Here is a 23,509-nt window from a genome sequence, read left to right on the forward strand (position 1 = left end):
CCTGCCTTTGGCCCAGGGCGCGATCCTGGAGACCCGGGATCGAATCCCACATCGGGCTCCCGGTGCATGGAGCCTGCTTCTCCCTCTGCCTGTGTCTCTGCCTCTCTCTCTCTGTGACTATCATAAATTAAAAAAAAAAAAAAAAAAAGAAGGACCTTATCTAGAGCATATATCCATTTAAGGTAAGGGGTAAACACTAAGAGTTAAAGGTCATTTAGAAAGATGATCAGTAAAGGGACCAGATATTTAGTGACTGGAGAAAGTTTAGTGTTGGGGGGAGATGAGGGTCATCATCTTTTAAAATAAATGAAAAGCTATTAGATGAAGCATATTTTGGGAAGCTCTAGAAAAGATAATTAGTACTACTATATAAAAACCACAGGGAGGCAAGTTTTGATTTAATTAGGACTGTTTGAAAAAAAAAAAAAAAATCTACTAGGGTCAGAGTAAGCTCCTAACCACTGGAATTAAAGGCTCCTGCCCCAGAGTCTGCACTGCCCGTTATTTTCCTCTGCCTAGAATGTTCTTTTACCATAAAGTAGCAAGACTCACTCCATTACTTTCTTAGATCTTTACTCAGACCTCACTTACCAATAAGGCCCTCATTATCAATTATCATATATAAACATTCAAAAAATTAAGTTTTCCTCCCACCCTGATACTTCTCTGTATCTACCCTAGCCTACTCTTTCTTCTTAGCACTTAACATCTAACATAATATATCTCTAAATACGCATTCACAGACATACAAATTTACTGTTTCCTCTATAGTACTAGAATATGGCTTTCATGACATCAGAAATGTAAATTTTTTCATTGTTGTTCTCTCTAGTACCTGGCACAGCTGGCACTCAAAAAAAAAAAAAAGCCAGTTATATGAAAAAAAAATGAATAAAAGGCTGTACTGGAATATCTAGTTCTTGCCAAATATGAGATTGTTTGAAATGCTATCTTAAAGCCCAAAACAGAAACTTATGTTTTTCCCCACTTCATACAACATATTTTTTAATAGTCATATTTTTGATACCACCGATATTTATAAAGTTATGCAGATAATTAAGTGGATTTAAAAAATAAATCTGAATGAAGAAAAAAAATTTGGTTGCAGAGACACACACACACACACACACACACACACACAAATGGGGAAATATTAGTATACAAGTCAAATACTAAAAATACATATGCAAGAATCTCCATAAAAATGAGAGAAAAAAATATTTAAAAAAAAAACCCACAAAGTCTCCCTCCTCTCCCCCTAAAAAGCATGTAATGTAAGAATAAGAAGAACTCTTCTAAAACTAACTATAATAGTGATTTGCCAGTGGGATGAAATGTCTTAGGCACAATAAACATTACTATCCCACACATAATCTGCATTTGCATTTCCTTTATAATCTCTTTACATAGACTCTTTTTGCCTCATTTTAACCCACTGAAATCATGAATTTGATTGTGCTTAATTATTTTTTTCTCTAGTAATGTGTAGATATAATTACATTTTAAGTTTGTTTTTGACTAGGAAATGCAGACAACTATACTTCTCAAACATTTTTCTTACCCGAAACAGCCACTTTAACACAGGTACAGGACACTGGACATAGTGATAAGCAGAGGTAAGAAAGCCTTGTGTTGTCAAAAAAATCTGATCTGTTTTTCCTGATCTGAAAAAATAAAGTGAAATCAATGACTGTTACTTTATGGCAAGAAACATCTACCACCACATCTGACATAACCAGGGAAATGAGCAAGCATACCATCCTCAGTCCATGGAAGTAGACTCTACTCCAATATGGATGAGTTACTGATAAAGGAAATTCAAATGATGGTCTAATGCTGATCTGTTGTCCTGTCTCCAGATTGATCTAGTGGATAAACTTACATTAGCTGGCAGTGTTGAGAAGGCTCCTATTAAGTCTCAGAGCATCGTCTGCTTTTGCCAGCTTGGGTTTGTACTTCCATAAAACTCAGCACCAGAATTAATGTGATCTCTCTGGATCTGAGATATCATGCATTGAGAGAAATTAGACCAACTCGGGCACTGTGATACAGACTGCTAATTGCCCATCCCAACATCTATTCTTGCCTTTCCTCTTGGCAACTGAACCCTGATTTTTAGCTCGGTACACTGGCTCTGCCTGAGACAGAAACCATTTCCCAGCCTTCCTTGTAACTAGGTGTGACCATACTGACTGAGTTCTATCCAGCTAACCATAAGTAGAAATGTGTAGGATTTCTGGGAATTTGAATGTAAAGGCTGGAGTACCAGTAGCACCTGAAGCTAAGTCCTTAGGATAGTGGAGAAGAAAGACTATATGGCAAAACACCAGCCCTGGACTCCCTATCTCTGAACTTCTTTCACATTAGAAAGAAATATACTTCTTGTTTTAAGCTACTATTTTGACAGTTGCTGTTATTATACACTGATATTAACCCTAATTAATAAAGGTGTGTAATATACCAAGCAACTATCTTACACTGATTCCTATAATTAAATAATAAACACAAAAAGCAACGGTAATAAGGATTAGGAAACTGGACAGGTCATAATAGAAATCAGATTATGTCAGTCAGGAATCTTTTAGGGTAATTTTTAAATAGGAAAAAGTAAAATATTTTTCTATTTTTCTACTTACTTAAGAATAAGCTTTTCTACAGCGCTCTGTCCTATAAAACCAGAGTCTCTTAAATCCAAGGTATACTGATTGAAAATTTTTCCGGAATTGAGGAAATTAAATATTTCTTCACCTGGGTGATGATCAGGAATAGCATCAATTGTAACTGAAAATTTCTTTAGAAATTCCCTAGAATAAAAAAAGTTATTGAATACCAAATAGTTACATTGGATATGGTTTTGTGTTTAAAGGTTTTGCTGCAAAGAAAACTTTTCTTACGAATGTTAATCCCACATAAGACTATCCCACATAAGAAGACTTATCATGGGAACATGTGTTTTGCGCCTCCCACTTTTTGCTAGTAATCCATAGCCACTAAATGGGTCTGTGTGAAAAGAAACAATAACCAGGAGAAAAAAATATGTAACTTGGCCTTAACATTTGTCCTTCAAATACATTATAGATGGATTAGGAAATGATCATAGACTACTCATTAAGTAAATAACCATCAATGGTCCATTTATTTCACAAGAACAAAATTTAGAAATGTAAACTTAATAGGGTATATATTATGAAAAATGCTATACCTGTGCTCTTCTAAAAGGCCATCCTCATCATCTGTACTGTCTTGATCTCCAATTCTGATGGGGGATTTAATACCTCGGCCCTGCCTTATATCTTCCTGTAGTTGCTTCTGCAGTTCATCTAGCCTGAGAATTGAAAAAGATAGTTTACTTTAAAAATAATCTTTAGTTTATGTCTAAAAGCAGCACCAAAACAAAACAAAACAAAACAACCTTCCCAAAAAACCCAACCTCTTATTAAAGTACCTTGTTATATGACAAACTTTGTTGCATTGCAGGCCAAATTATGTTTCCCTGAACATCAGGATGTAGAAGAGACTTTTACCCAGCTACTGGTATGATATTAGAATAGTATTAGTTGGAACACCTGGGTGGCTCAGTTGGTTAAGTGTCTGCCTTTGGGACATGGTCTCAGGGTCCTAGGATCAAGCCCCATGTCTGGCTCTCTGCTTAGCGGAGAGTCTACTTCTTTCTCTCCCTCTGCCTCTCCCCCTGCTTGTGCTCTCTCTCAAATAATTAAATAAAAATCTTAAAAAAAAAAAAAAGAATAGTGTCCTTCACATAGAAGACTTGAATATTTCTTTATAACTAGGACTTCAAGAAGGATATCCAAATCATTTAGAGAAACGGGAAGGAAAAATGGCAAAGAATAATTTGATCATCCCCTTGAATCTTTAATGCTCAGCTGACTTCTAGTAGACCAACAACCTGATAATGTTAATTAGGCTTTCTAGCAGCAGTAATCATTATCAATGTCATCATGGTTACCATCACGACACCTGACACTGAGCCCTTACTATGTGACAGGCACTGTATTGAGAACTTTATGTATTAAATCTTTCAACCTTCACAAGAACCCCATGTGTAGTTTATTACCCATTTGACGTATAAGTAAATAGACATTATTAGGAAAGCTAACTTGCTCAAGCTCACAATGCAGGAACTGGGATTCAAAGCCAGAGAGTCTAGCTCTGGAGTCCTTCCTTATACTGTTTGCCAAGATTAAGTTATTTTAACCAAGGTCCTTATTCCCAGCTCCAGCGCCACAGTAGATGAGTATAATACAACAGTAAGTGACTGGTAAATATACTGATCAATACAGGAAAAAGTCAACCATCAGATCAAACTAGCATCTCTACCTCTGGTCTGTACAGTGCTCATTTTAAATAAACAACTTCAGGTCTGACATTACATATCACATGAATTCATGAGAAGTTTAAAGAATCTTACAATAAAGAGAATTTCTCTAATTTAAAAAGGGGAACAGGGGATCCCTGGGTGGCTCAGCAGTTTCGCGCCTGCCTTTGGCCCAGGGTGCGGTCCTGGAGTCCCGGGATCGAGTCCCGCGTCGGGCTCCTGGCATGGAGCCTGCTTCTCCCTCTGCCTGTCTCTCTCTCTCTCTATCATAAAAAATAAAAATAAATCTTAAAAAAAATAAAAATAAAAATAAAAAAATAAAAAGGGGAACACTTCTGACTAATTATAATTCCTACGTTCTATAATTCCTTGTCTATCAAGTTTGAGACACATACATACCAACTTCAAGTCAGTTGAGATTTTTTTTTTAAAGATTTTATTATTTATTTGAGAAAGAGAAAAGAGCGTGCACAAGTGGGGGTAGGGACAGAAGGAGAGGGCTAATCAGTGTGGAGCCCAATTCAATCCCAAGACCCCAAGATCATGATCTCAGCCAAAGTCAGATGCTTAACTGAATGAGCCACCCAGGAGCCCAACGTCAGTTGAGGTTTTAGTGAAGTTTTCTGGGCTAGTTTTGTGCATATTGCTTAAATAAGGAATGTATTTTTCCCCCTCATTAACAACAGCAGCTTGTAACTAGTGACACAAATTTTATTAGGTCCATTATGATCTTCAAACTTTTTGATTTCTGTGTGTGTGTAGCAGAGAGAAAGACACAGAGATAGAAGGAGAGAGAAACGTAATTCTAAATTTCTTCCTCGGGACGCCTGGGTGACTTAGCAGTTGAGCGTCTGCCTTTGGTTCAGGGCATGATCCTAGAGTCCCAGGATCAAGTTCTGCATTGGGGTCCCTGCATGGAGCCTGCTTCTCCCTCTGCCTGTGTCTCTGCCTCTCTCTCTCTCTCTGTGTCTCTCATGAATAAGTAAATAAAATCTTTAAAAGAATAAATAAATGAACAGACTTCTTCGTCAAGGGTAACTTGATGTAGAAATACCATGTCTGGCTATGCTGGTTTCAAAATTTGGACTATGTGAACATAAGAATGTTTTAAAAAAATTCTACCTGTACAAACAAAAAAACCCCAAACAACTCAATTAAAAAATGGGCAAGGGGCACCTGGGTGGCTCAGTCGGTTAAGCATCTGCCTTCGGCTAAGGTCATGATCCTGGTCCTGGGATGGAGCCCCAGGGTGGGCTCCCTGCTCAGCAGGGAGTCTGCTTCTCCATCTCCCACTGCCCCTCCCCCATCTCGTGCACACTTTCTAATCAGTAAAAAAAAGGGGGGGGGGGGCAAAGGATCTGAATAGACATTTCTCCAAAGAAGCTATACAAATGGCCAGTAAGGACATGAAAAGATGTTCAACATCATTAGTTATTAGGAAACTGAAAATCAAAACCATAATGATGTACCACTTCATACTTTTTAGGATGGCTATTATCAAAAAACCAGAAAATATCAAGTGTTGGTGAATGTGGGAAAACTGGAATCCTTGTGCACTTTCGATGGGAATGTAAATGGTACAGTCATTGTGGAAAACAGTATGGCAATTCCTCAAAAAATTATGTATAGAAACACCATATGATCCAGCAATTCTACTTCTGGGTATATATGTAAATGAGTGCAGAGTTGAAGACACATCTGTACATCCATGTTCACAGCAGCAATACTTCAATAGCCAAAAAATAGAAACAACCCAAGTGTTTATCAAAGGATGAACAGGTAAATTAAATGTGATATATACATTCAATAAAGTATTATTCAGCCTTAAAAAGGAAGGAAATTGGGCAGCCCCGGTGGCCTAGCGGTTTAGCGCTGGCCTTTGGCCTGGGGTGTGATCCTGGAGATCCGGGATTGAGTCCCACATCAGGCTCCCTGCATGGAGCCTGCTTCTCCCTCTGCCTGTGTCTCTGCCTCTCTCTCTCTCTCTCTCTCTCTCTCTGCCTGTCATGAATAAATAAAAAATCTTTAAAAAAAAAAAAAAAAGGAAGGAAATTCTGACACATGCTATATAACATGGGCAAATCTTGAAGACACTATGCTAAGTGAAATATGCCAGTTAAATGGATGAATACTCATTTATATGAGGTACCTAGAATAATTAATTTCATAAAGACAAAAAGTAGAATGGTACTTGCCAAGGGCTGGGGGAAGAGGTGGATGGGAAATTATTATTTAATGAGTATGGAATTTCAGTTAGGGAAGCTGAAAAAAAGTTCTGAAGATGGAAGGTGGTGATGACTACACAACAATGTGAATGTACTTAATGCCACTGAATTGCACATTTAAAAATGATTAGGATGGTAAATTAAATTATACATATTTTATTACAATAAAAAAATATACACAAAAAGTTCTTCCTGTACATTTGATCAAGAATTTCAGCTACCAGTTAAGATACTGGTTATGGTAAGCAGAAAGGAATTTGTATTATTGAATGCAGTAAACCATAAAAACCTGATCTTCTGACCCAGCCTATGAACAAGAATACTTTATCTCCCTCATAGTTGACAGCAAAACTTACTGTAGTATTAACACAAAATGCATGTTAATTTCTCATGATTTTTAAAGGAAAATTAAAAGCCAGCCACACAAGCAGTATCTTAAATTTACCAAAGTAGTCATGATCTTACTAACCTTTGAGTGTCTTCCATCTCCTTCACTAGCCGGTCTAAAGTATTTGTGTAAGTTCCACTATGACCATGTTCCTAAAACAAGAAGAAAATTTAGGGATACTTTATAACATATCTTAGTAGAAGAACTGGGATGTTTTGAGTTATTCAGAGTACTAAAGAATATTTTCTATTTCAATAACCTAGGCCAGGAGGATACCTTTCTTAGAGAATTTTCACCATCATGCTTTAAGTCTAGTATTTTGTACTGCAGGCAATTTGATTTTACCACTTATTAGGAAAGGCACTACTTATAAAACCCTGCCAGTCTTATGAACTGACTGCAAACACCCGAGGGCTCCATGGCTACCCTGTTTTTATTTTTAAATTCTATTTTAATGGAATCAAACTATTAATTTTTAGGTGTTACCATGGAACATTAACACCTTCCCCACCAAATTTTACAGACATATTATTAGAATTTAATGCAGCTTATTCCCAAGATAGAATGAAGCACTTTAGAAATAAAATTGCACACCACAATTAACAACATTTCTACACTCTACCTTCATTTACAGCAGTGGTCTCCAAAGCAGGGGGTGTGCAAGGTGATCCATTGGGGTGCAGGAAGAAAATAATAGAACTTCTATTTATATGGAACTTCTATAGAAACTCCAGTAGAACTTAGTCTATAGTAACTTCTATATAACTTCTATAGGAAAATACTTTTTTCTTCTTCCTTTTAAATTCTGTTTTTGCATTATGTTTTAGAAAGTACATAGTAGTATAGTGGTACATGTATATTATCTATAAGTATACATATATATTGGAGTACATGCTTAAAAATTTTTTTTACTAATTAGAAGTGTGTGTGATCAAAAAAGTTTGGAGACCACTGATTTACAGTAATAAAACTAAAGATATGGGAAACCCATTAACCAAACAAGAACTATATCAGTTTCAGTCCAATTATGAATAACAAATACTGAATTTTCAAGTAAGTTCTAGCAATTTAACCCTCTTTCACTAATCAATCCAACTTTCCCTCTTCAAGTAAAGATAAATGTCACAGAACTACTTACTGTATAGTCTGATGACTGAGATCTAAGCCCCTTGGAAAGAGGAGGCTTTCCTGTAGATGAAGGAGTCTGATTGAAGTTCAAAGCCATTATTTCTTCCAGTGATTTTAATGTTTCCTCTTCCTCATCACTGTCTAGGTTGTAACCTAAACTTTCTTCATCACTATCAAAATCACCCCTTAGTTTTCTTTTCAGTGCATTGCTACCTGCATTGGAATTTCCTGAACTCTCTTTATCTGAAGGGGCTTTATCTGAAGGCGTTGTAGGGCTTGGGATACATGGCACAACTTCCAAAGCAGCTGGGGGAGACTTTGTAGGAGTGCTATATTCTGAATGCAAAGATCCCCCAGAAATTTTCCCTGAAGATACATTAGAATCAGCTTTATCAGTCTTTGCTTTGTGTTCCTTGTGTTTGGAGGATTCTGTAGAATGCCCAGAACATTCTTTAGATGAGGAACGCTCTTTTTCTTTTTTAGGAACTGGAAGAGTGCAATTTTTAGCATTTAATGGTACCCGAGAGGAACCAGCACTTGGAACATGGGAAAGTAAAGGTAGAAGTTTTGTTTCCTTTGATGCCACAGAGCTAGCACTTTTATTTTTCTGAAGGTTGCTAGCTTTTCTAACTGCAGACTTTTCCTGAGGTAAAGATAAGTGGGGTTTCTGCATCTTAGTCTCTTTGGTACTTGCCACACGGATTTGGTCACTATTCCTGGAAGAATGGTGGCCAGAATTTGAAGGTGCCAAGCCTCCAGAGGAGCGATCAACTTCTTCGCTGGGTTCCTTAGATATATCTTCCAAGCGCAATACATCCCCCGGTGTCTTCAGTGCAATATGTTTTATAAATTTCTCTTTCTGATGTGGTCCGTCAGGACGCTTCTCAAGGAAGGACTCTTTTACTTTTGGAATTATGGATTCTCTTGTGCTTTTCAGATCTGAGTCCACAGAGTTCCTTTTTCTTTTGTCAGGGAATTTATTCTGCTTAGACCCTGCTAAAATTTAATTTTTGCCAGATTAGTGAAAAATATATTTTCCTATCTTAGTAAAGTTTTATTCAGTTAGTGTCTAGAACACTCCGACAAAACGTTTAAACTGTTGAAGTTTAAGCTGAGATCATTCAATGTATGTGGGATAAGGAAAAAGTTAATACTACCATTTATTTATTAACTAATAAAGTAAGGGTGTCCAAATTTAAAGCTGATGACAGTGCTTATTTTCTTTTTTTTTTTTTTAAGATTTTATTTACTTATTCCTGAGAGACAGACAGACAGAGAGAGAGAGAGAGAGAGGCAGAGACACAGGCAGAGAGAGAAGCAGGCTCCATGCAGGGAGCCTGATGTGGGACTCGATCCCAGGACTCCAGGATCATGACCTGGGCCAAAGGCAGGCACTTAAACCGCTGAGCCACCCAGGAATCCCCCGACAGTGCTTATTTTCATTCCAAAGCTATTAAAGGTTTAGTACACGAACAAAATTTAAGGTGTTGCTCCCCAAAGCACAAAAGCTGTATCATGGAAAGGACTGCAAAAGCAATCCTTTTTCCTAAAAGTTCATATATTCTTCCTTAGACCAAGGACTGATTCCAGAAATGTATTACTTCTACATCTAAGCTTATAATACCTTAAAATACATACACGATAACTAGTTTAAAGCAAATTTAAAATTTTCAATTAAAAAAAATCCATCCAGGGATCCCTGGGTGGCGCAGAGGTTTGGCGCCTGCCTTTGGCCCAGGGCGCAATCCTGGAGACCCGGGATCGAATCCCACATCGGGCTCCTGGTGCATGGAGCCTGCTTCTCCCTCGGCCTATGTCTCTCCCTCTCTCTCTCTCTCTTTGTGACTATCATAAATAAATAAAAATTGAAAAAAAAAATCCATCCAAGGCTTTCTTCTCCAGTGTTTGTTTGTTTATTCCTTCCTGTGTATCCTTCTAGTCTTTAACTGTGTTATGAACTGTGGCTCCCAAAATGATATGTTGGAACCCTAACTCCCAGAATCTCAGAATGTGACTTTAATTAGAAATAGGAGGGGCACCTGGGTGGCTCAGTCAATTAAGTATTTGCTTTCGGCTCAGGTCAGGATCCTAGGGTCCTGGGACCCAGCCCCTAGTCATGCTCCCTGCTCAACAGAGTCAACAGAGGGCCTGTTTCTCCCTCTCCCTTTGCCCCTCCCCCTGCTCATGTTCTCTAAATCTCTCTGTCAAACAAATAAACAAAACAAAAGTCTTAAAGAAATTTTCTAAAAAGAAATAAAATAATAGAATAGAAATAGAAATAGAGTCTTTACAGGGATAATCAAGTTAGTCATTAGGGTGAGTCCTAAACCAGTTATGTTTGGCTTCTTAAAAGGGGAAATTTCCAGTCTTGAGGTGTTTTATTTTGTTTATACTATCATACCATGAATTCATAGGGAATGGATGGCAGCAGTTCAGGCTCCTTTCCATTGGTTCTCACAAAATGTACTTCTCTGGGTGGAGCAGGCTGGCATTTTATTTCAGTTAACGTAAGTACCTTTCTCTTTGGCTTACTTCAAAATGGGAAATTTGGACATGGAGACAGACTTAAAGAGGGAAGATGATGTGAAAACACACAGGGAAGGGGCACCTGGGTAGCTCAGCTGGTTAAGTGTTCAACTCTTGATTTCACCTCAGGTCATGATCTCAGGATCCTGGGACTGGGACCTCTCCCTCTTCCCCTGCTCGTGCTCTTTCTCTCTCAAATAAATAAAATCTTAGGGAAAAAAAAAAGAAAAGAAAAAAAAAGAAAAGAAAAGAAAAGAAAAGAAAAGAAAAGACAAGACAAGACAAGACAAGACACCGGGGAAAGATGCCACGTGATAGGAGTGATGCATCTACAAGTCAAGAAATGCCAAGAACTGTAGGCAAACACCAGAACCTAGGAGAGGCAAGGAAGTATTCTTTCCTAGAATTGTTAGAGCAAGGCCCTGATGATAGTCTTAATTTTGGATTTCTACCTTCTAGAACCATGAGAAAATAAATTTCTGTTGTTTTAAGCCACCTAGGTTTAGGTGCTCCATCCAGGAGAACTTTAATAAACCACGTATATTTGCATTAACCAGATTTTTAAAATTTCTTATGGTGTTTAAAAATGTGGTGTAGGGATTCCTGGGTGGCTCGGTGGTTTAGCATCTGCCTTCAGCCCAGGGCATGATCCTGGAGTCCTGGGATCGAGTCCCACAACAGGCTCCCTGCATGGAGCCTGCTTCTCCCTCTCAATCTCATGAATAAATAAATAAAATCTTAAAAAAATAAAATAAAATAAAAATGTGGTGTATCATTAATTAAAACCCATTATTCATTAAAGATTACTATTTCTGTAATCAAATATTCCCCAAATCAAATTTCTTTCTGCATATGGGCAGATGTCCTCAAATCCCCAACAGTTTGATTAAAACAATAACAAAGGAACTCAAGAGTTAAGCAACTTTTTGGATAGCCTGATCAGTACATAATCTGAAAAATTTTATAAACAGAAAAAAAATCAATTAATGGGCAGCCTAGGTGGCTTAGCAGTTTAACGCCGCCTTCAGCCCAGGGCCTGATCCTAGAGACCCAGGATCGAGTCCCACGAGTCCCATGTCAGGCTCCCTGCATGGAGCCTGCTTCTCCCTCTGCCTGTGTCTCTGCCTCTCTGTGTCTCTCATGAATAAATAAAATCTTAAAAAAGAAGAAAAAAAGAAAAAAAATCAATCAATAACCAAATATCTCTATCTCCATTTTTCTACAGATATCTCCTATTACCTAAAGAAATCATTGCATGCCCACTTAGTTTACTGGGGTTAAATGTCTTGTAAAAAAAGGACAGTAGTATAGGATGAGAAATCAAACTAAGAAAAAGATGTGGGATGGACTTACACTGATTAAGTTTGGGGTTACAAAAAAAGGCAAAAGCTGCCAGTTTGAGTTCTGTTCCAGTTCCTAAAGAAGTCAATTTATATACAGATAGAAATGAGAAGGGATGCTTGGGTGGCTCAGCAGTTGAGCTCTGCCTTTGGCTTAGGGCGTGATCCCAGAGTTTCGGGATCAAGTCCCACGTCAGGCTCCTTGCATGGAGCCTGCTTCTCCCTCTGCCTATGTCTCTGCCTCTCTGTGTGTCTCTCATGAATAAATACATAAAATCTTAAAAAAAAAAAAAAAAAAAAAAAAAGAAGAAATGAGAAATTCCTGATTTTTCAGGAATTGAAGACCTTACCAGGAGGAGAGAAAAACTGTTTATGGGCAAAGTTTAGGAAAAATCAGCTTATTAAGAGGTATTGACATCTAGAATTAGAGGAGGTTGAACTGGTACTTAGGTAAGCTCCTCTTTTTTGCAAGTTCTCTAGGGCAGCGGGCTAACTACAGGATTCTTTTTGCATCACCTGTACAAACTGTAGACTGTTTAAGAACATTTCAAGTATCTATTCATATATAAAATACTCAGAGAAGACAGGGATTGAGTTTGTAAATAGAAAAAAAGTAAAAGTTCAAATATTCATTAATAGGGGATTGGTTACTAATAAATTATAGAATAAACAAAGGATGAATTAATTCGGACCTCAGAATGAAGCCCAAGGACAGGATTCTGGAAGACTAAACAGCTAAATGCCTTTACCAACATTTCTGAAATCCTCAATTTGTGTGTGATTAATAAATGTGTGATCATGTGTATCATGATCACAACTGAGAAATAGAATAGCAGTAATTTGAACAAGACAATATATTTGAATTATTAAGATTTACTATCAGATAAAGATAAGTATTCTTCAGGTTATCTAGAGTGAAACAGCCTCTTATGTCCTTTATATTCTGTTGACAGTGAAATGCAGTATATATGTGTATTTATTAAAAAGCACAGTATGATAATTAAAAAAGAATTATGAAGCCTGAAAAATATTAGAAATAAAAATGTAAGTGAAGGTAACTTCTTAAATCTGCTTGTGAAAATATGCAGAAAACATCTTTTTCAAGCACTGTTCAAAAACTGCAATATGTGGAACTGTAGAAATGAAACTACTTCATTCACCACTAATGAAATCAGCAAACCTATGAACTGAAGAGAATTTTTATTTTAATCATTACTAAAAAAAAGCTGAAAAGCTTGGTGGCAAAACTACCACCAGCAGCCCTTTATACTGGCAGAGCAAGCCTAAAAATATTCTGTTTTTCCATTCACCTCACTGGAAAGTGGTCATTTATTACAAATGTGTAATAAAGTGAGTACAGGGACAATCTCATGCCTGAGAATTTTTTGTTTTTGTACTTCAAATGTCAAAATTCAATGAAATTTGATCACTAAAAATCAATGACACTATAAAAATTAAATAAAAATTTAAAAAACTACATAAAACTTCAAGTTTATTCCTGTATCCTAGAAGCTCTTTCTACGATGGTAAACTATGGTTTCAGCCTTGGCTGAACATTGATTATAACACTTGAGATTGCCTGCTCAAAATGCAACGCACCTCTGGAATATATAGTTTTACATGAAACCTGAGGAACAAGGAGTCACATCTGTCTCTTTGTACCGGTTTCCTCATCTTTAAAAGTAACCATCTTATAAGGATGAAAGTCAAATGAATTAAAAGCACAGAGAACATGGCATGACACACAATAAGTGTTCAATAAATGCTGGCTATTACCATTATGTCCACTCTATCTTACTGAGTGTGGAAATTTGTAAAATCCATTTTGCAATGTTTGCAATCATGGCAAAAAAAAAAATCTGATGTATCAGACTATTAACAGTTGTTATTTCTGGGAGCCTTTCATTTCCTGTGTTATAAATTTCTGCAATGTTTGACTTTTACACTGTTCTATTTCCTAGTTAAAAAAAAAAAAGATATCTTAAGAATTACTGAATTAATGGTAGTATTTATTATATATTTCCTCAACCGACAGATACAAAAAGTACAAACTAAATATAAGTGTACTTGAAATTTGGTATTAAAAAGTTATTTTTGGGACACCTGGGTGGCTCGATGGTTTAGTGCCTGCCTTCGGCCCAGGGAGTCCCAGGATCGAGTCCCACATCAGGCTTCCTGCATGGAGCCTGATTCTCCCTCTGCCTGTGTATCTCTGCTTCTCTGTGTGTCTCTCATGAATAAATAAATAAAATCTTTAAAAAAAAAGTTTTCTTTGGATATGAAATATTAGAAAACACTGTTTTGGAGCATGAGAACAGTTTCAACCTTATACAAACCATCTGTAATACCAAAATCTCAGATAGTCCACAATTTCAATATTAAGACTGCTTCTTACTATAGCTAAGATTCAGTAGTAGTACACTGAATACCAAAATGAGAAACATGTTGCTAGGAAAAGCAAAAAAAGTCAAGGCAAACCACAGGTTACACATACTAATTCAAGGACTATACTTTTTGAATGTAATTTTACCAAACTTTTTTTTTTTTTTAAATTCATGAGACACACAGAGAGAGAGGGGCACAGACAAAGGCAGAGGGAGAAGCAGGCTCCATGCAGGGAGCCTGACGTGGGATTCGATTCTGTGTCTCCAGGATCACACCCTGGGCTGAAAGCAGCGCTAAACTGCTGAGTCACCCAGGCTGCCCCAATTTTACCAAACTCTTAACTAAATCTGAGACATTCGATTTCCCTCTAGGAAGGAAACTGCATATTTAAACAAATTTGTTTTAAAAAGGTGCCACTGATATAATTTTATTTAAAAATTGATAAATTAATTTTGATTCTACCTGAAGCAGGTTCCCATGAATCAGAAGAGGACCTTTTCCTTGAAAAATGTCCATTTTCCTATCAGCAAAATGAGAAAAAATTAATTAGGAATGGGGGCCAGTAAAGAATGTGAACTTTTCTTCATAACTTTAAACAGATTCTAGACCAAATAAAGCAAGCACTTATATTTGGAGGTAAGTTCAAACTTCTGTAGTAAAATATTTTAAACTCTTAAGTTTTATAAAAATGAAGAGCATTTATATTATAAAAACGTAAGGATGTATAAAAATACAGTTTTCAAATGCAAATTTACAGATTTATATTAACTCAAGATTGTATTAGAACACTATACCATGATTTTGATAAAGTTATAGTAACTCTAATATTTGTCAACTAAATGGACATAACACAGGGGTGCCTGGGTGGCTCAGTCAGTTAAGTCTCTGACTTTGGCTCAGAGCATGTTCTCAGGGTCCTAGGACTGAGCAGGTGAAAGACTCCCCACTGAGCAGGGAGTCTGCTTATCCCCCTTCTTCTGCATGTGTGTGCTTTTTCAAATAAATAAAATCCTTAAAAAAAAAAAAAAAAAAAAAAGGACACAATGGACTCTTCAATACTGCAGTTCAAGTACTGATTGATGCTCAACCAAACACTGAAATCTTCTAAGAAAGGACCAGATGTTACTAACCTTTATGGTTAGCAAATCTCACTGTTGGAAGACACCAAAACTCCTTGCAAACAAACCCTAGAGTTTACAAGTATGTTTTCCAGCAACATACAAGGCAACACTCTCCATTTACTCCTAAAATGTCATGGTTTGATTTACTTTTGGTCTGATTTTAAAATCTCTTAGTATCTTATCAACATAGGCCTTTCTTGATATCCGATCTTCCAAGAAACACTGTATGTAGAGAAGTTCTTTGAAACAAAGGTACTTGTCTTTTCTAGGGGAGAGGGTCAGCTTTTATGATAATTTAGCTTTAGTCTTTTCTCTGGGATAGCTTTCTAAGTATTACCATCTAAGTTGTCTACCACCCATTCTCAGGTATTTAGGACCAGTGATTCTCAAAACTTTAAAGTACATCAGAATCATCTGGAAGGCTTGTTAACTGCAGACTGCTGGACTCTTGGCTCCAATTTCTGGTTCAGTGAGTCTGAGGTGGGGCCTAAGAATTTGCATTTCTAAGTTCCCAGGTGATGCTGATGTTGTTAATCCAGGGACCACATTTCGGAAATTTCTGTTCTAAACCATTTCCTACTGTTTTAGATTTTCCATTCCTTCAGCACAGCCTAATTTAAAAATGACTATAACTTGCTTAAAAAAAGAATGTTTACTTTCTTAAGAAAGATCTTTGTTCATGGTCTGAAAAAAGGGCAAGAAACACTACTGAGTCCTATGGACAGCTGGAGGAAACCTAATGGAGTTTAGGTTTTAAAAAAACTGTATATCAGCATTTCCTTAACAAGAGATACTAGTATGATGTCAACAATTATTATTTCTAAATTTAGCATTTTAAATATAATAAAGCAATAGCGAAACTAATTCAGTAATTATTACACATACCAGGTTTGAAAGATTACTTTTTCCAGCTGTGACGTCATTCTGTTTACTTTGTTCCTGCCTTGGTTTACATTTTCTTTCTATACTAGAGGATTTTAAGGAAAGATTGCTTGCTTCTGAGAAAGAATTTTCTGAGTTGATTCTCTGTTCCATTTGTTCCCTTCTCAACTTCTTTAGTTCTCTTTCTCTGCAGTAAGAAGCTAATGACAACTGGAATTTAGCGCCCAGTGGACTTTCTCCTGGGTGGTGCCTGGATAAGCTGCTCCTGCTGCTAAGACTTCTAGAGCTGTTCTTGAAGATGTCAGCTTCTGTCACTGTGGCCTGCTTTTTGGAATCTGCACTGGTCTTGTCTCGATCTCTATCATTCTTCTCCCTGCTATTTTCATGAATGAACAGCGACTTTCTTCTCTCTGGAGATCGATGTTTTTTCTTCAGTGCCTTCATCTCCTTTGATAAGCAATATGGAGGAACATAGACTTCTGTAACCGCCTTAGGATATTTGGTGGCTATTGACACACAAGGCCGACGTGATTCATGTATACCACCATCTTTATGGTGCTCTTTAACACCTTTCATAAAAGCCTCTAAAATAGTGCCCTTTTCTGATGGCACCCTTTTGGGTTTAGACTTTTTTGGTGAGGATAGTTTCCTTTCAAACTGCTCTGTCCCAGTGATGGACAATCCACTTCCTCCATATTTGATGTCTGATTTTTGTGGAGAATCCAACATATGTCTGTCTAAATAGCCAATTAAAACACAAATTGCATGTTATTAAAAATAACAAACTATTACATTTTGTATACACTTTTAAATTAATAGTATTTAAAATACTAAGCTATCACAAAAATTTTCAAATTCATATTTAAATGATGATACACATTTTATGGGGGGAATTAAGACACAATCTATTTAATAACCTTACTTTCATAAACTCCCTTTTGCTATTTCTTGTAAGATCACCATGGCTCTATTTATGTTACTGTATCAAGAGAATCAAAATAGTATGCCTTATGAACATTGTTGACTGACATATTTTAAATATAATAACAGCAAAAAGCTTCATGATGGTTAGAATTTATCTTTGAAAAAAACCCTGCATCTTCATTATATTTTCAATTTGAACATTATGCTTAATCAAGTAAGAGCTTAGAGAAATTTGAAAATTGAATCCATCTCCCTCTTGAAAAGATCCTGCAAAAAAAATGCATTAGTAGTATACATACCTTGCTTTGAAGCTGGTTTGAAGAAATCTATAATTGACTGCTTCCTGAAAATAAAAGCATAACTAATATGGTATCACACAAGCAAACATTAAAACCTCAATAATTCAGATTAAGGTGAGAATAATAGTAGATTTATAGAATACAGATTGGATTTAATCAAGTTCTGACAGTGGCAATAATGCTTTCCTAAGCTGATTATAAAAAACTGAAAATATAATTTACCATTTCCTGTAGAAGCAAATTTACAAAAGCACAATTGAGACTTATATAACCTATAGTACTACAATGATTAACATTGGAATATGGATCCAGGGAATTGACAGTACTTCCTACGACTGAAAATCATGAGGGGATCTGATCCTATTGCTTGGTATCTCCAATGACTGGTACAAAATAATGCTCAATAGATGTTTGCTGAATGAATAAACAGAGATTATAAAAACTGAGTAAAACCTAAACAGATTCATAACAAGAGCAGATGACAGAATGGCAATATCAGTGATTGGGCCTATCTAGGGAGGCAGCTGAATTGAAGTGCATGCTGGCCAAAAGACAGAAAGGATCAAGTGCCAAGCCTGTATTATCTTCTTTGTACACTACAGTATGATGTTAATCTAAGTTAAACAGCAGAAATTAGAATGAGTCTTCACAACTAGTGTTTCAAAATCTTAACTTTTATATAAAAATTCTTAAGATATTTGCAAAAATAACATATTGCCTAGGGAAAACACAAAACAAGAGAAAAGGAAGAAAGTGAACAATTACAAAAACCAACTGTTTTAATTTTTAAGGATATCTGTACCTTACAGTAACACAAAAGTGAACCATATTACCAGAATTTGTATTCGGATTGATGTATTTAGAATTGTCAGCTGCATAAGGAGGAATGTCATCATATGTAGAGTAAAAAATTAACTTCCTGGCAAAATTCTGGTAAAACATATTCATTTTACTTAAAGAGAAGCAGTACACTATCAGTTTCCCTAAACAATTATCCACAGTGAGGTTGGAATGCTCAGACAAAACTTGAACAATCCCAGTCCTTTGTATGCTTCACAGGTCACATAAGAAGAGCAACACCCATCTTTAATGGTTTACTAAGAGTCCACAATGTTTGTGAGATGTTGGTAGAAAAGCTAACTGGTTATGAAACGAGTATCAGTGCCAGACTAAGGAAGAATCTATGCATTTGTTTTTATAAATCTAAAAAAATCAATGCCACAGGAGAATAAAGGAAGAAATGCTAGAGGTTCTGCAAACTGGTAAAGGACGATGCCTTCCATTACTGGTTGAGGAAAGAGATGGGAACGGATTAAGAAGTGGCTAATTCAAAAGAACACTAAATATGCTTTTACAGTAATTACTAAAAGAAAGTATATTATATCTTAAAATTTTAGATCCCAGGCTCCTTTTCGAGTAATACACCAGAGGGAAAATGGTTTTGGGTAAAACATACAAGAAACCTGTAAAATAACCATGAATGTAACTTTCAAGTAGGAACAGTTCTCTAATTTCATATGCACAGAAATGTCCATTAGTTATTTATAACTAGCTCTTTAAAATTATAACAGCTCACAAGCCCTTACCTGAAAATTTGGGGTCAAATGTTTTTGAATTTGAATTTACTGGATTTTAGAAAGGGGGTAACTCGGATGCATTACATAAAGCCCCCAGTGGGGTCTGACACTGCACCCCGAAGCATACACCAATATTTCTCCAGCAAAACTTACAAATACACTCAGTGTGATAAAGCCCATATATAGTCTTCCATTACTTCTAGTCAGATTTGGCTGCCAAGTAAGATGTGGTGCCAAACTTACTGAAAACTTTTGATTTTCATAGCATCCTGGCTTCCACAATTAAGATAAGGGATTGTGGACCTGTACCACAACATTAGAAGATAAACTTACTGTGACACTTAAGTTACAAGCTTTTTAAAACTTAAAATAAAAAAGACAGTACCAAGTGCGTAGAGAATTTAAACATCTTTTATTGTCAGAGGATGTCATTTGATAAAACTCCCCATCTCGTTACAAAGCTCCCACAAAATCTTCACAAAAAAATCTAGCCTCTTGGAGAGGCGGAAAGCTGCCGAGGAAAAAACATATCACATTCCAAATCTGCATGTTCTTTAAGTATGAATTATCGTGCATACTGGACTATTAAGTAATTAATGGAAGGGTCTCCCTCGTCACATCGTACACAATTCCACCCACAATTTAGAAAAGATTTTAGACTATTATGCTACTCCGATTAGCAGAACTGAACGTACAAAAAAACCACCTCAATATGCACTTAGCAGTTAGGGCCCCGGGTCCAGCTCTCGGAAAGGACAAAAATCACGGTCTACCTAAGGCGGGTTCTCCGTAGCCACCCAGGCTGTGGTCCCTACACCGAGACCTGCGTCCCAACTACAGAAAAAGAAACTCGAAGTCCCAGAAGCCCCCGCGCGGAGGCGGGGCAGGGGTTTGCCAGGCCCCGGAACGCCGAGGCCTGAGCTCGCGGAGGATGGCGGGAACTGAAAGAGCGGGCGTCCGCAGTCCTCCCTCATACCCTTGCCCCCGCGACCCGGCCCCTTCTCCAACCCTCTGCACGGTACCTGTCCCCAGGACTCTTTGTTCTCTTTCCCGCTGCAGCAGGGGCGGTACTACCGGGTCTCAGATGGCAGCGCGGGGGCGACGACCCCGGGGCTGGGGATGAGGGGAAACCTGGCCTAGCGGGCATGCAGCGCCTTGTCATGTCGGCGCCGCTGGCGACGGCGGCATGAGCTGTGGCTGGAGAAGTTGGGTGCGTGGTTGCCGTCTTGCTGCTGGGACTCGGGGAGGCTGTCGGAGCAGAGTTGGGCGGCACCCCCTTCTCTCTTCATGGCGGTTCTCTCTCTTCGGAAGTGACTCCTGTGTGAGCGGGAAGGAACCTGAGGACCAACAGGGGGCGGGTCTTACTTGAAGGGTCGCACTCTGACTGGCTGCCGCGCCGGTCTTTCCAGTAGTGGAGCAATAGAAAGCGGCAGCCTCTCGGGAGAAGGCGGGGCTTCGAGAAGGGGAGGGGGTAGGAAAACTGCCCCCCCCGTCACGTGCGCGGCGGGGGGTGGGGGGGGGAAGCGCACAGTCGCATCCGGGCCGCGTCGGCCTCGGCAGGCACGCGGGGGCGAACCGGCGCGGGCGGCTGCGGGCGCTGCGGCAGCTGGCGACAGCCGCCTGTTCGAGGACGAAGGTCGAGGTTTGCAGAAGCAAACCCGAGCCCGGCAGCTGCCCTCAGTGAGGATGGCCAACGGTTGGGCTTCCTGTGTCCTACAATTGTGCCTCAGAAATCCCCAGCTGCTCATTGCATCGTCTCTTTAACATCTTAGGCCAAAGTGCCCTGATGCTGTCACCATTTCCTTGGTAATCTGCACAGCCCGATCTGAAGTCTTGTCCATTCTGTGAGAGTTCTTGTTAACGTGTTGTGGTGGGTGCTTTTTCTCTTAAGGGGGAAAAAACCCCACTGAAATAGAGGCTGTTTTTCTTCCACAGAAGCATTTTCTCAGCTGTTGAAATGAGTTATCCATGAAGTCTGCAACCCGATTCCTTGGAGATTTTTGAAAGGAACATAGGGTCAGCTTTCAATTACCCATGTTAAGTGTGGACAGCATAGATTAGTGAAAGCTGCCAGCAATCTCCAAATCTCCTTTGTAATGGGCTTGTGAGTTGGAGGCTGTCAGTCAGGGTTTTTCTTACAAATGGAGACTGGTCAGAATATTTCTGAGCCTCAATTTCTACATCTATAAAATGGCTATTCTACTTTTCTGGGAAATTGTAAACTATAAGATAAGCAGTGTAAACTTCACAGTTTGGAGTCTGTCGTTTAATAAGTATTGAGCAAATTAGCGTTCCTTTTCCTTTGCTCTTTAGACCTACTCTTACATACTTTACTATAAAATCTCCCAGAGACAGATCAGATATTGACATCTTATATACACAGACATATAATATATGTAATATACTAATAGTTGTAATGTACTGTTATGACGTATATGTCAAACCAAAATACCAATCTTCAAGATGTCCAAGCTTTGATTGGCAGGCCTGTTCAATCACCTGGGTGGAAGAAAATCTCAAATGACAGAAAAGAATTTAGGTCTTTAGATAGTTTATTGTACTGAGATTTGACTGCCTCTGTAGCTAAGTAAGGCTGACTGACCTGAGGTTCACCTCTTTTCCTTTCTGTTTAGCCCTTAGGAGGAAGAATTAATGAGGAATAAAAATGGCCCACAAAGTTGTGAAGTATAGGGTAAAAGATAAACAGTGAATATACAGATCTCTCATACATCAAAAAAAACACATATATACGCAGCTATATATGATGTAACAGGAATGCAAGAAAGGAAATAAATAAGGGGCATTTTTCTGTTAATAAGTGGGAAGTTATTGTACCTAGCATCATTCTTTACCTAACAAAGAATATAATAGATGCTTGAAATGTGTTGAATAATGATTTGCACATTTGTTTATTTGGGGCTTTTTACATGTATTATTTCCTATCTCTTGTATTAGCACTTTCTGTTGGGTGTTGTTACACTAGTAAATTCTTGTTTCTATAATGGCACATCTACAAAACATTTACTCTGATACATTTCACTGCATGCTTGGTCCATAAGAAAGAGCGATGCATAATAAAACAATATACTACATGATCAATCAGTTGCTTTTCTTGGATTATTGTATTTGAATCATCTGACCTCCAAGCTATCACTTTAAAGTCTGTACTCATGCTACCAAACAATAGTTTTCACATTTTCTTAATCTGAGCAACAGATTATGGAGTTAAGTGAGGCAAGAAATCCCTTGATCAATAAATGGAGATGGAGTCATAATGAAAACACAATTTTAAAAATCTCTTCTTAACAGGGAAGTAGTTATCTAAATCCTCAATAAGCATCAAGGCTCTTCTTTGTTTAAGCTGTGTTTGAAAATGATACAGATTTGGCCACAGGGTGAAGTATGTTCAACATACTAAGTAGAACTGCTGGGAGCCTTTCAGGTTCTTTTTCCCCCCAGTAACATCGGGCAGTCTATTTTGTAATTTTGCCCCTTCTCCTCACATTGAGTGTGTACATATGCTGCATGCACAGATTGTTCATGTAGGGTTCATATAGTGGGCCAGAAATAGGTAGCCAGGAGCTGTACACCAGGGGAAAGATCAGGTGTTTGCATGTGAGGAGGCATGAGGACAGTAGAACTGGGGTGGGGCTGGGGAGAGAGGATGATGAATAAAGGAGACAAAACTGAATTAGAGACTCAAGACAAAACTTCAGCCAGGATTGGATAAAGAATTTGGAGAAATTAAGGCCAGATGACCATAAAAGGCTAGTTTGAGAAGATTCCTAGGAATACAGGTGGGGATGAGGAAGCAAAAATCATGAGTGGAGTGGCGTCTATGCATGAAGCTTCTGTGGGGGGCATCTCAGCTCAGTCTGGCACCCTGAATTGTTAAAGACCCTAAGGAAGAATGCAGACTCTGGCCTTGCCAGGAATGGATGGAGCAGCAGCCGAAACAATGTTACAGTAACAGCAGATCAAGTTTGCTGGGAGTGTGATGCGAATCCTGGGAGGAGTGACTGGACAACTGATGCCAGCGATTGCAAGCAGTCACAAAGAAAACAAAGTGGACAAAGCTGGCTCACACCCTACCTTAGCAGGCAAGGAGGAGAAGAACAAAAGGTCAGTAAGTTACAAAGAATGTTACTAAAGAGAACTAAAGTAAGAGTAACTTCTGGTTCTACAGTAATGATGCACTTTTGCTGAGATGGCTACCCTCTGGTAAATTTCAAGGCTTTTATTGGAGGGTTCTCTAGGGCAGGCAGAGACAAAGATGGGTTTACTGGGGAGCTGCCTGCTGAAGACCAAGACTATATGTGTGGAGGGGAGGGTAGAGGGACCTGGGAAGGAGGATAAGGAACAGACCCAGAGAAACAGG

The 23,509-nt window shown here is 38.1% G+C and overlaps 1 protein-coding gene across 4 annotated transcripts in view; it reads right to left on the reverse strand.

The window, feature by feature from the left end:
- The window catches only part of SLF2 (SMC5-SMC6 complex localization factor 2), a 51,205-nt gene extending 30,742 nt beyond the window's left edge, over positions 1–20,463 (reverse strand). For 2 of the 4 annotated variants that reach the window (XR_012020704.1, XM_072805633.1), the window contains exons 1-9: positions 20,154–20,463; positions 17,555–17,598; positions 16,335–17,068; positions 14,791–14,848; positions 8,088–9,073; positions 7,031–7,101; positions 3,203–3,325; positions 2,637–2,804; positions 1,562–1,664 (exon numbers count right to left, since the gene is read on the reverse strand). Coding sequence is in view for 3 of the 4 variants with exons in the window: in XM_072805633.1 (XP_072661734.1) it covers positions 1,562–1,664; positions 2,637–2,804; positions 3,203–3,325; positions 7,031–7,101; positions 8,088–9,073; positions 14,791–14,848; positions 16,335–17,068; positions 17,555–17,598; positions 20,154–20,293 (2,427 nt within the window). In the remaining variant the exon portion in view is untranslated. Of the gene's footprint in view, positions 1–1,561; positions 1,665–2,636; positions 2,805–3,202; positions 3,326–7,030; positions 7,102–8,087; positions 9,074–14,790; positions 14,849–16,334; positions 17,069–17,554; positions 17,599–19,524 lie in introns of those variants that run through there. The other 2 variants (XM_072805634.1, XM_072805636.1) reach the window with 2 other exon arrangements.
- Between the last annotated feature and the right edge of the window lie 3,046 nt (positions 20,464–23,509).

The sequence above is a fragment of the Canis lupus genome, chromosome 29, assembly GCF_048164855.1.
Source record: "Canis lupus baileyi chromosome 29, mCanLup2.hap1, whole genome shotgun sequence".
Lineage (NCBI taxonomy): Eukaryota > Metazoa > Chordata > Mammalia > Carnivora > Canidae > Canis > Canis lupus.